Source organism: Rutidosis leptorrhynchoides, chromosome 1 (assembly GCF_046630445.1).
Source record: "Rutidosis leptorrhynchoides isolate AG116_Rl617_1_P2 chromosome 1, CSIRO_AGI_Rlap_v1, whole genome shotgun sequence".
Classification (NCBI taxonomy): Eukaryota; Viridiplantae; Streptophyta; class Magnoliopsida; order Asterales; family Asteraceae; genus Rutidosis; species Rutidosis leptorrhynchoides.
In genome coordinates, this window is record NC_092333.1 from 486,801,410 (window position 1) to 486,816,628 (window position 15,219).

Sequence of the window (15,219 nt, forward strand, 5' to 3'; positions counted from 1 at the left end):
TTATTTTTAAGCAACGTACTAGAAATGTTGCGAGAATGAAAAAGAGAAACGTTAATCGGTTCGCTCTCCGATAAAAATGCAGATGATTTCGTAACCGTCATGTAAAATAAATTTTTTACTACGTTAGAATCTCTTTAACAACAAAAAAGTAATTTCCCACACCGACCTTACCCTCATCGCAAACTAACCCCAATCCCAACGCGCTTCACATACCAAACAATAACCTGCAAATACAACATCGTCCCCAATTAGTAAAATAAACCCCTAATAAACCTAGATTTAAAGTTAGGGTTTTGTCCCAACGCTCTAATTCATTATATCTAAGCGCATTAGTACCTCAAAACCTTAGCGTTTCGTTTCAATGTCCAAACGGAAATTCGGATTCGAAGGCTTCGGTATCAATAAACAATCCACATATAGTTTCGAACGCCTTGAACAACCGCAACGTCTCTACGTTCCTCCGTCATCACGCGGCGGTAGCCACGACCATTACGAAGACACCGATTTAGATAACATCGATTATGAAGATCCTAATCACAACGCCACCAATGACGGCGGTGAGGTCGCAGCTGACGACGGTGAAATTGATCCGTTGGATGCGTTTATGGAAGGAATACATGAGGAGATGAGGGCCGCTCCACCGCCGAAAGCGAAGGAAAAAGCGGATAGGTATAGAGATGATGAAGAAGATGATCCGATGGAGAGTTTTTTGAGAGCGAAGAAGGATGTAGGGTTGACGTTGGCGTCTGATGCGTTACATGCTGGTTATAATTCGGATGAAGAGGTTTATGCTGCTGCTAAAGCGGTTGATGCTGGATTGTTGGAGTATGATTCGGATGATAATCCTATTGTTCTTGATAAGAAGAAGATTGAGCCTATTGCTGCTTTGGATCATAGTTCGATTGATTACGAACCGTTTAATAAGGATTTTTATGAAGAAAAACCGTCTATATCAGGTATGTAAAGATTATAATTCTGTCTATTGTTACTATTTTATAATTACTTGCCCTGGTTTTATATCATTCACAGACTTCCTATAGTTATAAGTTGATAAGAAACTTAGGATGTAGCTGAATGATTATGTAAACTCAAAGTACTCTTAACCAGCAGGAACATTGAAGTAGAGCTGCATATCTTGAACTAGTTGGTGTAGGATAAGAATTAGTCTAAAATTATTTGTAAAACAGTGAAACCCTAGATTTTGGCTTGAATATGCTAACTCTCTAATTTATTGATAAGCAATCTATAAATACAATCCTTTTAGTAAATGTAATTTAAAATTGTCTTAAAATTGTGACCAACATTAATTTTTTTAAGAAACCTAGATATAAAAGGCTAGGACATATCGTTTACAGCTTTCGAGCCTCCTTGTTGTCGTTGTTTGTAACGTTGTTGTTTGTATCTCGTTCGTTCTTTTCCTTTTCCGAGAAAAGGATTCGTCATATAGTATTCGTTTTTCGCCAAAAACAAGGAGACCAGGACATATCTATGGATCATTTCGTGTATATTGATTCTTGATCTCTAACTCAATATTACGCAGCCATCAAAGTTGGTAACTCATGATTTGTGTAACGACCCGACCAAAACCGTTATTGACGGCGCCGTTAACTTAGGTCCCGTTGCGTGGTCGTAGTCCCTATATGAGACTCGTTTGACCAAAATTATGTCGCATTCATTTGAAAGGTACAAGACTTGCAAGTTTAGTTTACAAAACCGTTCGACAACAAGTCTAAGTTTACAAAAGTCATAAAGTACAAATGAAATAACTTGCGACATAATTAGTTTAAAAACACAGTTGCTATAAATAGCGTAAGTATGTAAACAAAAGTTTGAATCCAAAAGTGCTATCCCTAGCGTATGCATGCATGGTTGACTCCAATCAAGTAATCAAAGAGTGCGGAAGCGTATAACAAATAGCCATGTGAAAACCTGAGAAAACATAGAAGAATCTGTCAACGCAAAAACGTTGGTGAAATCATAGGTTTAGTAAGTATTAAAGGTAAAGTAAGTCGAACCACAAGATTTGCAAAGTTGAAATAATAGTACATTCTAAAAGTTAATATTCACGAGCACCCAATTATCAAAGCTTAACATTCCGTCCGTTGAATACCCCATCAATAGTGCTAGAACAAACACTGATTCTCGAAAATATATTTCATCCGTAGACGGTAGCGAACCGTCAAAGATGAGGGCTGTCAAACCCATATGGCCATATAACATAAGTTCTCGCTTACACCATCTGATGTAACTAATGATAATCGGATTGAGGATTTTCGTTCTAAACTCGTATGTAGAATGTTTGTTTTCCCGTTCTTGTGTTCACTTAGTTCAAAAGAATCGTTTATGTTTTCTCATCCCAAAAGTAAGTTCAAAAGAGTAAAAAGTGGGACTATGATCTCACCTCGAGTGCACGAGTATAAAAGTACTTCACAAAGTAAACGTGTGCATGAAAGTTGCTTAGCCTTGACCTAAACAAGTAAGTTATATCAATTAACCGGTTATGACACAAGGTCGGGTGAAATGTGTTCAATTAGTCCTATGGCTCGTTACGACTCGATTAAATATAGCATGTGAATCAATTTGTCAAGTTTCATACAAGAATCACGTATAAAAGCATGTTAGAACGATTGCATAAAAGTTTGGTTAAGTTTGACTAAAAGTCAAACTTGGTCAAAGTCAACGAAAAAAAGTCAACACGTTCGGGTCGGGTCCCGGACTATTTTTCTATGCTAGTTATTCATATACAAGTATATTAGAACAAGTTTCATGTGAATCGGAGGTCGATAGCTAGTCAAACATTTCGCGTGAAATGTGCCAAATGAAGCAGAATCTGGCCAGGCTAATCCGCGCGCCGCGCGGGGATGGGGCGCGCCGCGCCACCATCTGGGCAGACACTTTTCTGTTTTTCAAAGTATGCACGAACCAAAACATTTTCCAACCCAACTCTTGACCCGCAAACACTTATAATGCCTATCATATATCGTCGAAAAGGTATTTTGACGAGGAATACAACTAACCACTTTTCATCAAGCAAAAACATCAATTACAATAACCGAAAACTCGTCAATTGATCAAGGAAGGTTTATTTTCAAAGTTTCAAGTTCGTAAAACGTATTTTATGATTCGGGAATCCAATTTACACATACGATATGCCGTTTCGAAGGTAATTAAGCATACATTGCATCTAAACACTTACTAATAACATTTCATGGCATTTGAAACATCAAAAGCTTGTTTTAAGTCTATCAAACCCTAACCAAAATCCGCAAAAATCAATATTCATGTTTTTGAAGTTTCCTTAATCAACCTACGCATCAAAACGAAGCTAGTGATACTAGTAACACAATTAAAACATGAACTTTAACAATTAAACAACTTTTAATCATCCAAAATCAAAGATTAAGCTAACCCACTTCAAAAGTTCAAACTAGTTACTCAAATCAACAAATCGAGCAACAAAACATATATTCATATTATACACGAGCCATAGACACTAACTAACACAATTTCAAGTCAAAAACACGAATTTAAAGAAAATTAGTGATTTTAGAAAGTTACCCAAAATGGATGAAATTGGTACCAAATCGAAGAGGATGATGAGAGGATCACGAATATGTAATTTGTTTTGAAGTTTGCTTCCCGATCCGAATTTAGATGATGAATGTTTGAATTGGGTGTTTGTGTGTGTGTTCTTGCTAGAGAGAAAGAGGGAGAGATGGAGGTGATTGAATGGTGAGGAAAGTGGGGAGGTGGTGACTAGTTGCCCCAATTTGGCCAAGTGACGAGATTGGTCCCTCAAGTTTCAAAGCGGGTGCGGTAATTAACCAAACGAATATTTTAAAACGCTCGAGTAAACGGGTGATGTCAAAATTAAATAGCGGGAATATAATGAACGTTACTCACGGAAACTATTAATTTAAATACGAAAGATTATGTTTTAAAAAAAAAAGACGGTGTTAAAATTAAATTTAACGGAAAAAACGCGGGATGTTACATTATCCACGCCTCAAAAGAAATTTCGTCCCGAAATTTAGTTGGAAGTAGTAGTTGTTGAGTCTTACTCGAGATCTTGCGTTGTAAATTCTACGAATAAGTGAAGGTACGTCCTTGAGCATTTCAACGAACTTGAAGGTCGGGGTCGTATGTTGTTTTAAGGTTTGGCTTCACGATTCATGGTTTCAACCGGTCCTCCTAGGAAGTGAGGGTTATCGTCGATAGTGAGTTCATCAAAGGAGATAACAAGTTCTCGTTTCGCAAAACACGTCTTTAAGTTGATACATCGAATGTAGGATAAACGGAGACTCGAAATGAGCCGGAAAATCTAAACGGCTAGCAACGGGTCTAAAACGCCCCAAGATTTCAAAAGGATAAAATATCACGGATTTAGCTTCCTACGTTTTTCCCGAAACGGATTGCACCTTTCCAAGGTGCGACTCTTAACGTGACGCGGTTTCCCACGTTGAATTTGAAATGTTTACGTCTAACATCGGCGTAGCTCTTGGTGACAACGAGTCGTGTTGGGTCTTTCTTGGATATGGATAAGTTTTCTCGGTCGCTCATGCATAATCCCGGTCCCGGTGAATTGGTCATCGTTTACTTGGTTCGTCAAAGGAGAATGGCGTTTCCGGTCACATGTGGTTTCAAAAGGTGTGACGTTAAAACTCGAATGAAGATCATTGTAGTACGAGGATTCGGTTAAAGGAAAATACTTTTCTCAAGTAAATTTGAAGTTGGTAATACAAATTCGTATTATGGTTTTCAAGACTTAAATCGTATGTTTGTTCGGTCCGTCGGGTTGTGGATGGTACGCGGTACTCATGTCTAAACGCGGTCCCGAGGCTTTTTGTAAGGTACTCCAAAATCTAGAAGTGAAACGAGGATCTCGATCCGAAACGGGGTACATTTCCTTAAGGCATATCAAACAAGTTTGCTAGGAATTGAAAACGTTAGCTAGGACAAGTTTCTCAAGAAAATTCGCGTCGCGGAAGATTTATCGGTTTCCAAAAACGTTCGTCGGAACTATTCACCCTCGAGGTGAATACTAGTATAACGTGGAGAGTCCCTCCCTCCATTGAGAGTTTAGAATAAAGATTTCCTGAACCGGAAGTACGAGTGTGATGCAAGAGAAGTTTCCGCCCCGATGTGAGCATAACGAGTAAATTGTAGTTAGTCAATAAGACTGCGCGAGGACGAGCTAGTATACCCGTGCGACATACGGTTGAAGTCGAATGGAATCGGTAATTCATTCGGAAGCATAAATATAATTTGACAATAATTGAAGGTGTGTCCCCGGTATGGTTGTTATAAATATTCTCGGAGTTTTCGGATGTCCAAACCTGAAAAGATGAAGTCATGTACATGGCACATGGTGGTGTTTAGGTTGATCGAGTCTAACCACCATCACGTGTCACTAGAACTTTGGTATGTCTTACCGTAATATAACCACGTTGATCGAGTGTCGTTATATTACGCTAACTCATACCTCCATCCCCACATCACTCTATAGATTCAAGTTCGTGTCATCGCGAAAATCTAAAATGAACAAAATGTAACGACGTCTCAAACGTGACTCGTATTAAATCGAAAGAATTAGTGCAACTATAAAGAAGCGTTCCCCGAGGGAAGTGTATAAATGATTGTTCACGTCAATGTGTTTCGAGTCAGACAATAAGGTATTCAGGTATGAAAAGAGTAACGAGTCATGATAACGAGTAGCACGCAACCGTAGTGGTAAATGTTGATGACGATACTCACCTAGAGTAGTGACAGTGACTTTACAATATTCATGGATAGTAAAATGAGACGGGGGAAATAACAACCAAGGAGTCAGAGTTCCCGAACTAAAGTGGCAGGATACGAGTTCGTATAATGAAGGTTGGGTACCATTAAAAAGTTTTCCTAAGAATGATTCAAGTATAATGCACAAGTAGTCAAGTAAGTGCTATCTATAGCAAATGTATGTCAGAATGCAAATGCTAACTATCCGGTTGTAGTCTAGACTCACTAATGCGTCCTAACGACTCTGTTAGACACACTAATGCACGTCCTAGTTCCCTACAACCAACGCTCTGATACCACTTGTAACGACCCGACCAAAACCGTTATTGACGGCGCCGTTAACTTAGGTCCCGTTGCGTGGTCGTAGTCCCTATATGAGACTCGTTTGACCAAAATTATGTCGCATTCATTTGAAAGGTACAAGACTTGCAAGTTTAGTTTACAAAACCGTTCGACAACAAGTCTAAGTTTACAAAAGTCATAAAGTACAAATGAAATAACTTGCGACATAATTAGTTTAAAAACACAGTTGCTATAAATAGCGTAAGTATGTAAACAAAAGTTTGAATCCAAAAGTGCTATCCCTAGCGTATGCATGCATGGTTGACTCCAATCAAGTAATCAAAGAGTGCGGAAGCGTATAACAAATAGCCATGTGAAAACCTGAGAAAACATAGAAGAATCTGTCAACGCAAAAACGTTGGTGAAATCATAGGTTTAGTAAGTATTAAAGGTAAAGTAAGTCGAACCACAAGATTTGCAAAGTTGAAATAATAGTACATTCTAAAAGTTAATATTCACGAGCACCCAATTATCAAAGCTTAACATTCCGTCCGTTGAATACCCCATCAATAGTGCTAGAACAAACACTGATTCTCGAAAATATATTTCATCCGTAGACGGTAGCGAACCGTCAAAGATGAGGGCTGTCAAACCCATATGGCCATATAACATAAGTTCTCGCTTACACCATCTGATGTAACTAATGATAATCGGATTGAGGATTTTCGTTCTAAACTCGTATGTAGAATGTTTGTTTTCCCGTTCTTGTGTTCACTTAGTTCAAAAGAATCGTTTATGTTTTCTCATCCCAAAAGTAAGTTCAAAAGAGTAAAAAGTGGGACTATGATCTCACCTCGAGTGCACGAGTATAAAAGTACTTCACAAAGTAAACGTGTGCATGAAAGTTGCTTAGCCTTGACCTAAACAAGTAAGTTATATCAATTAACCGGTTACGACACAAGGTCGGGTGAAATGTGTTCAATTAGTCCTATGGCTCGTTACGACTCGATTAAATATAGCATGTGAATCAATTTGTCAAGTTTCATACAAGAATCACGTATAAAAGCATGTTAGAACGATTGCATAAAAGTTTGGTTAAGTTTGACTAAAAGTCAAACTTGGTCAAAGTCAACGAAAAAAGTCAACACGTTCGGGTCGGGTCCCGGACTATTTTTCTATGCTAGTTATTCATATACAAGTATATTAGAACAAGTTTCATGTGAATCGGAGGTCGATAGCTAGTCAAACATTTCGCGTGAAATGTGCCAAATGAAGCAGAATCTGGCCAGGCTAATCCGCGCGCCGCGCGGGGATGGGGCGCGCCGCGCCACCATCTGGGCAGACACTTTTCTGTTTTTCAAAGTATGCACTAACCAAAACATTTTCCAACCCAACTCTTGACCCGCAAACACTTATAATGCCTATCATATATCGTCGAAAAGGTATTTTGACGAGGAATACAACTAACCACTTTTCATCAAGCAAAAACATCAATTACAATAACCGAAAACTCGTCAATTGATCAAGGAAGGTTTATTTTCAAAGTTTCAAGTTCGTAAAACGTATTTTATGATTCGGGAATCCAATTTACACATACGATATGCCGTTTCGAAGGTAATTAAGCATACATTGCATCTAAACACTTACTAATAACATTTCATGGCATTTGAAACATCAAAAGCTTGTTTTAAGTCTATCAAACCCTAACCAAAATCCGCAAAAATCAATATTCATGTTTTTGAAGTTTCCTTAATCAACCTACGCATCAAAACGAAGCTAGTGATACTAGTAACACAATTAAAACATGAACTTTAACAATTAAACAACTTTTAATCATCCAAAATCAAAGATTAAGCTAACCCACTTCAAAAGTTCAAACTAGTTACTCAAATCAACAAATCGAGCAACAAAACATATATTCATATTATACACGAGCCATAGACACTAACTAACACAATTTCAAGTCAAAAACACGAATTTAAAGAAAATTAGTGATTTTAGAAAGTTACCCAAAATGGATGAAATTGGTACCAAATCGAAGAGGATGATGAGAGGATCACGAATATGTAATTTGTTTTGAAGTTTGCTTCCCGATCCGAATTTAGATGATGAATGTTTGAATTGGGTGTTTGTGTGTGTGTTCTTGCTAGAGAGAAAGAGGGAGAGATGGAGGTGATTGAATGGTGAGGAAAGTGGGGAGGTGGTGACTAGTTGTCCCAATTTGGCCAAGTGACGAGATTGGTCCCTCAAGTTTCAAAGCGGGTGCGGTAATTAACCAAACGAATATTTTAAAACGCTCGAGTAAACGGGTGATGTCAAAATTAAATAGCGGGAATATAATGAACGTTACTCACGGAAACTATTAATTTAAATACGAAAGATTATGTTTTAAAAAAAAAAGACGGTGTTAAAATTAAATTTAACGGAAAAAAACGCGGGATGTTACAATTTGGGAAGTCTTTTTCATGGTGTGAATCATATAATTCACTTCTAAACTTATTTTGTTTAGTTTGCTGTAAATATCTGCCAAATAGATTTTAATGGAAGGAGGGTGCTTATATTAGTATAATCCTGACCCAACAGTAGATTTACAAAGTAGCTGGACTTGCCTAATAGTCTAAATTTTAACATGAACTTGTGATGAGAATCAGCCATTTGCTTACCTTTATTGTTTTTTCACGTATATTTTTACCATCTCTTGCTACATCAGTCACATTATAATTGGTTTGTTCATGATCCATGCCAGGTATGAGTGAGGAGGAAGTTGCTGAATATCGGAAGAGTTTGGCCATTCGTGTTTCAGGCTTTGATGTTCCAAGGCCAATTAAGACATTTGCAGAAGCTGGATTTTCTGTTGAGTTAATGAAAGCTATAGCTAGACAAGGTTATGAAAAGCCTACTCCAATACAGTGCCAGTCTTTGCCTATTATATTGTCTGGGAGTGACATCATTGGCATTGCAAAAACTGGTTCTGGGAAGACTGCTGCGTTTGTTCTTCCTATGATTGTACATATTATGGATCAACCTGAACTGGCTAAAGAAGAAGGCCCCATTGGAGTAGTCTGTGCACCCACAAGAGAACTGGCTCATCAAATATATCTCGAAGGCAAGAAATTCGCAAAAGTGTATGGTATTCGTGTGTCAGCAGTTTATGGTGGAATGTCTAAACTTGAACAGTTTAAAGAACTCAAGTCAGGCTGCGAGATAGTTGTTGCAACACCTGGGAGATTAATAGACATGCTTAAAATGAAGGCACTTAATATGACAAGAGCTACTTACTTGGTCCTTGATGAGGCTGACCGGATGTTTGACCTTGGATTTGAACCTCAGATAAGGTCCATTGTGGGCCAGATCAGGCCAGATCGCCAAACACTGCTCTTTTCAGCAACCATGCCTCGCAAAATCGAGAAGCTTGCTAGGGAGATACTGACTGACCCAGTAAGAGTTACAGTTGGAGAGATAGGAATGGCAAATGAGGATATTACTCAAGAAGTTCAAGTACTTGTTTCTGATACAGAGAAATTGAATTGGCTGCTTGAAAAGTTACCAGGACTGATTGATAATGGGGATGTGTTGGTTTTTGCATCAAAAAAGGCAACGGTGGATGAGATAGAAAGCCAATTATCTCAAAAGGGGTTTAAAGTTGCTGCACTTCATGGTGACAAAGACCAGTCATCTCGTATGGAGACATTGCAAAAGTTTAAAGCTGGAATATATCACGTCCTTGTTGCTACTGATGTTGCTGCTCGTGGTCTTGACATTAAATCAATTAAATCAGTGGTTAATTATGATATTGCTAGAGATATGGATATGCATGTGCATAGAATTGGGAGAACAGGCCGTGCTGGAGACAAAGATGGGACTGCGTTCACTCTCATTACACATAAGGAGGCTCGTTTTGCTGGTGAGTTGGTAAACAGTTTGGTTGCTGCTGGTCAAAATGTGTCACCGGAGCTTATGGACCTTGCTATGAAGGTAACCTTTCTATATTAATACTGCATAGATTTTTTTAATATTGTTTTTTCTTTGTTTCCCGTTAAAAGAAGGATGCATGTGAACATTCTCATTTGTTTGTTATTAAGTGCATAATTTTAGAATAACATGTAAGCTATTTTCTTTGGAGTTCGTATACATAATGTGATGCAAGGTCTGACCCTTGCTCATGTCCTTATTGGACCCGCTAACTTTTGTACTTTTTTTAAGTATAAATGCAGTCATGTTTCAAGTTCGAAATATTTTAGCATAGAAATAGAAAGTAGTAGTTCGAAATATTCTCCATTCAAACCTTCAGTCAGACCTGTTTGGTTAAACTAAGCAATCCAAACTCTTGAGGTAAAAGAATTTTATTCTGTTTCCAAAAAAACAACTTTCACACTTGAGCTTTTTTTGGGCAATTGGAACTACCTAAAAGATAGTTATTTAATCCTAAATCTAAGAAAACAATCATGCATGAGATACGTTTTTGAAACAAAATATGAACAAGATCTCTAGAGTTGTCCAAAACTAATCAGGTAGAAAGCTCTTGATATTTTCACATTGCCCCTCAAGCTTCTTAGACTAATAAAGTGGCGTTTGGGTGCTTCTAGGTGATAGTACGACATGAGGCGGTGCCTAGGCTCCAAGCGATATGAGGTGGTGTCTTGGGCCTTGTGATTGTAGGGTTTTTTTTAACCATATTGGTCATGCCTTTTTACTAAACTTAGATAGGCAAATTTTTTAGGCCCAATATTCATTATCATCTTAACTTTCTAACGCAACTAAATTGAATAACGGCTCTAAAATGTTAAACCCCATACGGCAGCTTTCGTTCCCAATATTCAAAACACCAAGTTGAAGCAAAAAACAACAAATTGGAGCCAAACTAAAGCCGTGTTATGTTCTAATTTAACTTCCAGTCAGCAATTTGAGATGTGTATTTATTAGGTAGATCCGTTATGAAGAAGAAATTTGGAAGTGCTTTATGCATTATAGGAGTTCTATTTACTTGAGGTTCTCGCCTTAGCGCCTAGTGCCTCGGCCTTCATGTCCTTAGTGCCTCAAATCAACTTTCACCTGTTTCAATCAAGCTGATGGGCAAGTATTATTGGTTTGAAACTTTGTGATGAGTTCATGGTATGCAACAATATCCTCCAAAGGGAGCATATACCCACTCTTCTTTGATTTTCTTGTTATTTGTGTTTGTTCTGTTGAATCGTGCTCTAACGGGTTGTGTACTTGTGTGTATGTTAATTGCTAATTTCATAACTGAATAGTCCCATTGGTCCACTCAATGTAATCTTGAAGTCCTTTATGTGATTTTTTTAACTCATTACTTAGTTACCTTTCTGCGCCAGGCTTAGTTTCTGCACTTGGGCTGCTACTTTTACCTAATTTATAAATATGTTGCATATTGGCATATTGCTAAGAAGTGTATGTGGACCCGGAATCTATAAGGATTAAGGAACTTATCTTAATCTCTGTTGCTAGGCTTCATGGATAAGTTCTGACTTGGACTCCCTCTTGACGATCACCTTCTTTTTTGAACATTAAGCCTTGAAGTGACGGCACACTTGAAATTCTGATTGCAATATATGTTTTTAGTAAAACCAACGTTCTCCTATAGTCATATGTGGCTATGTGCATTTCATTTTCATGTATATTACCATTCTCCCTTAGATAATACCTTTTAATTAAGTGTTTGGAGTAATGATCTCATTGCCAAGAAACTTTGTTTGGGATAGTAGCATACTATCATCTCAAATGGTACAATGAAATTGATGATACAATTGTATTTTGGTACCCTCTTAGGTTCCTTTTCTTATATCTGCGGGTTTCAGGAAGTCAGAAGGTCGTACCTTTTTCTCAAGTCTACTTCAGCATGTCATATATGGTGACTTCTTGTGTGAAGATAAATATGTGAGATGTGATTTTTCGTCGAAAATATGACATTTAAATTAGGAAAGGCATGACATACTCTATTTGGCCTTTTTAACAAGAAATTTCTAGACTGCCTTGATTTAGAAATAGAAGAGGCAAACCACTGAACTAGGTGTTTTTGGCCTATAGATGATGCACAGTATCACTGAATAATGGAGTATATCGTTTTCTATTGCTACTTTAAACAGTTATGGAAAAATCTAAGATATACGTACACAAAAAGATATTCTTCATAAGAAAAAGAAAGAACTTGGCTAATATGGATGATGTAAGGATCTTGTTGTAAGAAAGAAAGGTAGTTTAGAAGTAGATGTCTTCATTCATTCTTGACATCATCTTTTAAAGTGAAGAAAATTGCTTTGTTGCAATGAAGCTGAGTCATCTTCCACAATATAAGGGTCAGAAAAATTTTCCCCAGAATCTTTTTCTTAAGCTATGTTACCATGCTGCAGTAGAGAATTATATGCATTTAGGAATAGGAAGATTATTAATGTTGAACGACCGTTAATCAAGGAGAAAATCCTGTGCTTTTGAGACAACTGGGCACACTTTTTGTTTTCTTATTATTTCTACATTTTTTTTTTTTTCATTCAGTATTGTCTTCTTATACAACGAAATATAATTATGTGACATTTTACTTGTTCTGTGCTACAAATCTACAATAGTTTGGTGCATTATATATGATAACATAAACATTACCTGTCCATCATGTGCACCTCAAGATCCTCGAAAATTCATAGATATTACATGGTAACTTTGACATTACCTGTCCAACGTATTCGTATGTAAATCAAGGTCTTCCACAAGTTTATAGAAATTTCATTGGTGAAACAGATTCATTACCGGTCAGCCGTATGTATACTAGGATCCTCAAAATCAAAGAAATTACATGGTAACAGAAACATTATATGCTCATTGTATGTATATCAAGATCCCCAGAAATTAATATAAATCAAATCACATGGTAATAGAAACATTACTGTCCATCGTATATATATCAAGATCATCGAAAAATTCAGAGATATTATATCAAATGACGTTTTACTTTGCTATTTTTTATAGGATGGAAGATATAGATCCAAACGAGATGCGAGAAAGGGCGGTATGTATATTTTATCATTTCAAGTTTTAAACTTCTATTACATTCTTTATGATTTATTACAAAATGTGCATCTTTATGTTGTGATTGCAGTCCCGAAACTTATTTTGCTAGTATTTCATGGAATATGACATCTAAGCTTAATTTTGAAGTTACTTTTTTCACTAACTTGTTATATCATTGTGTATATATATGTGTGTGTGCAGGTGGGAAAAGGGCAAAAGGGAGAGGAGGTGGCAACCGAGGTGTGCGTGGTGTGGATTTTGGTTTGGGTATCGGTTACAACACAGAACCCAAAAGTACCCCCTCAGCTGCTCCCCCTGGTCGTAGTTCAGCTGTTAACTCACTTAGGACGGGAGTAATGGCACAGTTTAAAAGCAGCTTTGTTGCTGCATCATCATCAAGTTCTCAAAATCAGGGTTCAAATAACCTAAACAAGAAGATGGTTCTACCCGGTTTTGTTGCCGGTGGCTCGATAGGTGGAGATACACGAGTGACTCCTACTCAGTACAGCTCATCAAGTTTGACTACTACGACACCTGGAAATATTGCTAATCAGAACAGTTCTGAGAGGTAATTTTCGTGATTGAAACTTGAATTCATTCAGAAATTGTTTTTGGTCTGAGAAATGCAACATTTGCAGAATGTTTACCAAATGATGATGGACCAAGTAACTTATTATTTTCTTTGTCTTCATTTAAATGGTCCACATGATTCGGTAATTGTTTTTTACATTTCTGCTACTCTAGCATTTATGTTTGGGTTATGTTAGAGGTGGCAGTATGGACGAGTTGATGATGTGTCAAAGAAGGTCATATGGGTCGGGTTGACCTTACACTTCTGTCATCTGTGTATATTATTGATATCAGTGTGTTAACGATAATTACATAACCATAATCATCATTATTATTGTGCTCATTAGCATGCAAGTCTTTGAATAAGAATGATTTAGGATAATGTCTGCTCTAAATGGACTAAAGCTTGACTATCTACTCGGTTAGCCATTTCCTTTATTTGACCCGTATGAGATAATCTAGCATTTATAGGTAAATGGGTCATAACTTAACTGCTGTTATTATTAGCTTATATGATTCATCAAGGGCTTAGGGCTGTCATATTGACTGCTTCTGTTTTATGCACAGATCAAGAGACCGTCCAAGAGAAAGGAAGAGGCCTTCTGGTTGGGACCGCTGAACTCGGAGTGTGTGATAAGCTTGTATGTTATGTGACTAACACCTTATTTAGTTTATCAAGTCATTGTTTTGGTTCTACATATGTAGTTGTAACTTGCAACTTTATTTAATTACAATCGAGATTGGCGTGCGAATTATTTCCGACATTCTTGGTTGTTCACTTATACAGGTAATGACATGGTAGTTAGTTGAAGGTCCTTTATAATGGTATTATTTGAATTAATTTTCTGTCAAATATAACACATTTAATATTCTGTTCCATACATATAATTTTTATCAAATATCACACAATACAAATAGCAGTATTTTTAGTTAAAGTTGAAAAATATATACTTTTAAAGTCAATCTGTTATCTTTTATAGCTAATAAGATTGGTGGAAGGGGTTTTGGACCAATTTATCTAGAGAATAGTGATTGCATCTTTGTTTATTCTGAGGTGTTTTTACTTTACACTTTTATCTTGTCATGTATGGTTTTGTGATAGTTGTCAAGCAACTCTCATGAAAAAGATGGAGGTGAACCGTGAACCACAATGAGAAATATACTTGTCCCATTAGGATGCATATAACGGAGCAACCAACTTCCTTCAAATTCTCTCATAATGCGTTCTCTCATAATGTGTTTTACGCTGTTGAAAGCTGAATTCACATGTAAAAGTGATACTATGAATTTGTCAATGAAAAAGCACAATATATGCATTACAATTTCCTAATCACGTTAAGCTTTGTGAATGTTGTATTGAAGCAGAAAAGTTGCTGTTAGTACGTCAATACTTTGTAAATGTTGTATTAAAGCAAAAAAAGTTGTTGCTAGTACATCAACACTTAGGAAATGACGGTATTGTTTGTTCTCTTTCTAGCAAATACGGCGTTTAATTTTCTGATTCGTTTAGTTCAAGACGTGTGAAGACGTGGGCGTTTGGATGTCTCAATAGCCCATGTTGTTTGTTTT

At 37.0% G+C, this 15,219-nt stretch overlaps 1 protein-coding gene across 1 annotated transcript; it reads left to right on the plus strand.

The window, feature by feature from the left end:
- Positions 1–285: 285 nt before the first annotated feature.
- On the plus strand, positions 286–14,414 carry LOC139875315 (DEAD-box ATP-dependent RNA helicase 24). The gene is made up of 5 exons (XM_071862659.1): positions 286–956; positions 8,807–10,035; positions 13,039–13,078; positions 13,282–13,648; positions 14,218–14,414. The coding sequence occupies exons 1-5, from the start codon at positions 362–364 to the stop codon at positions 14,267–14,269; spliced, it is 2,283 nt and encodes a 760-aa protein (XP_071718760.1). The 5' UTR covers positions 286–361; the 3' UTR covers positions 14,270–14,414.
- Positions 14,415–15,219: the final 805 nt, after the last annotated feature.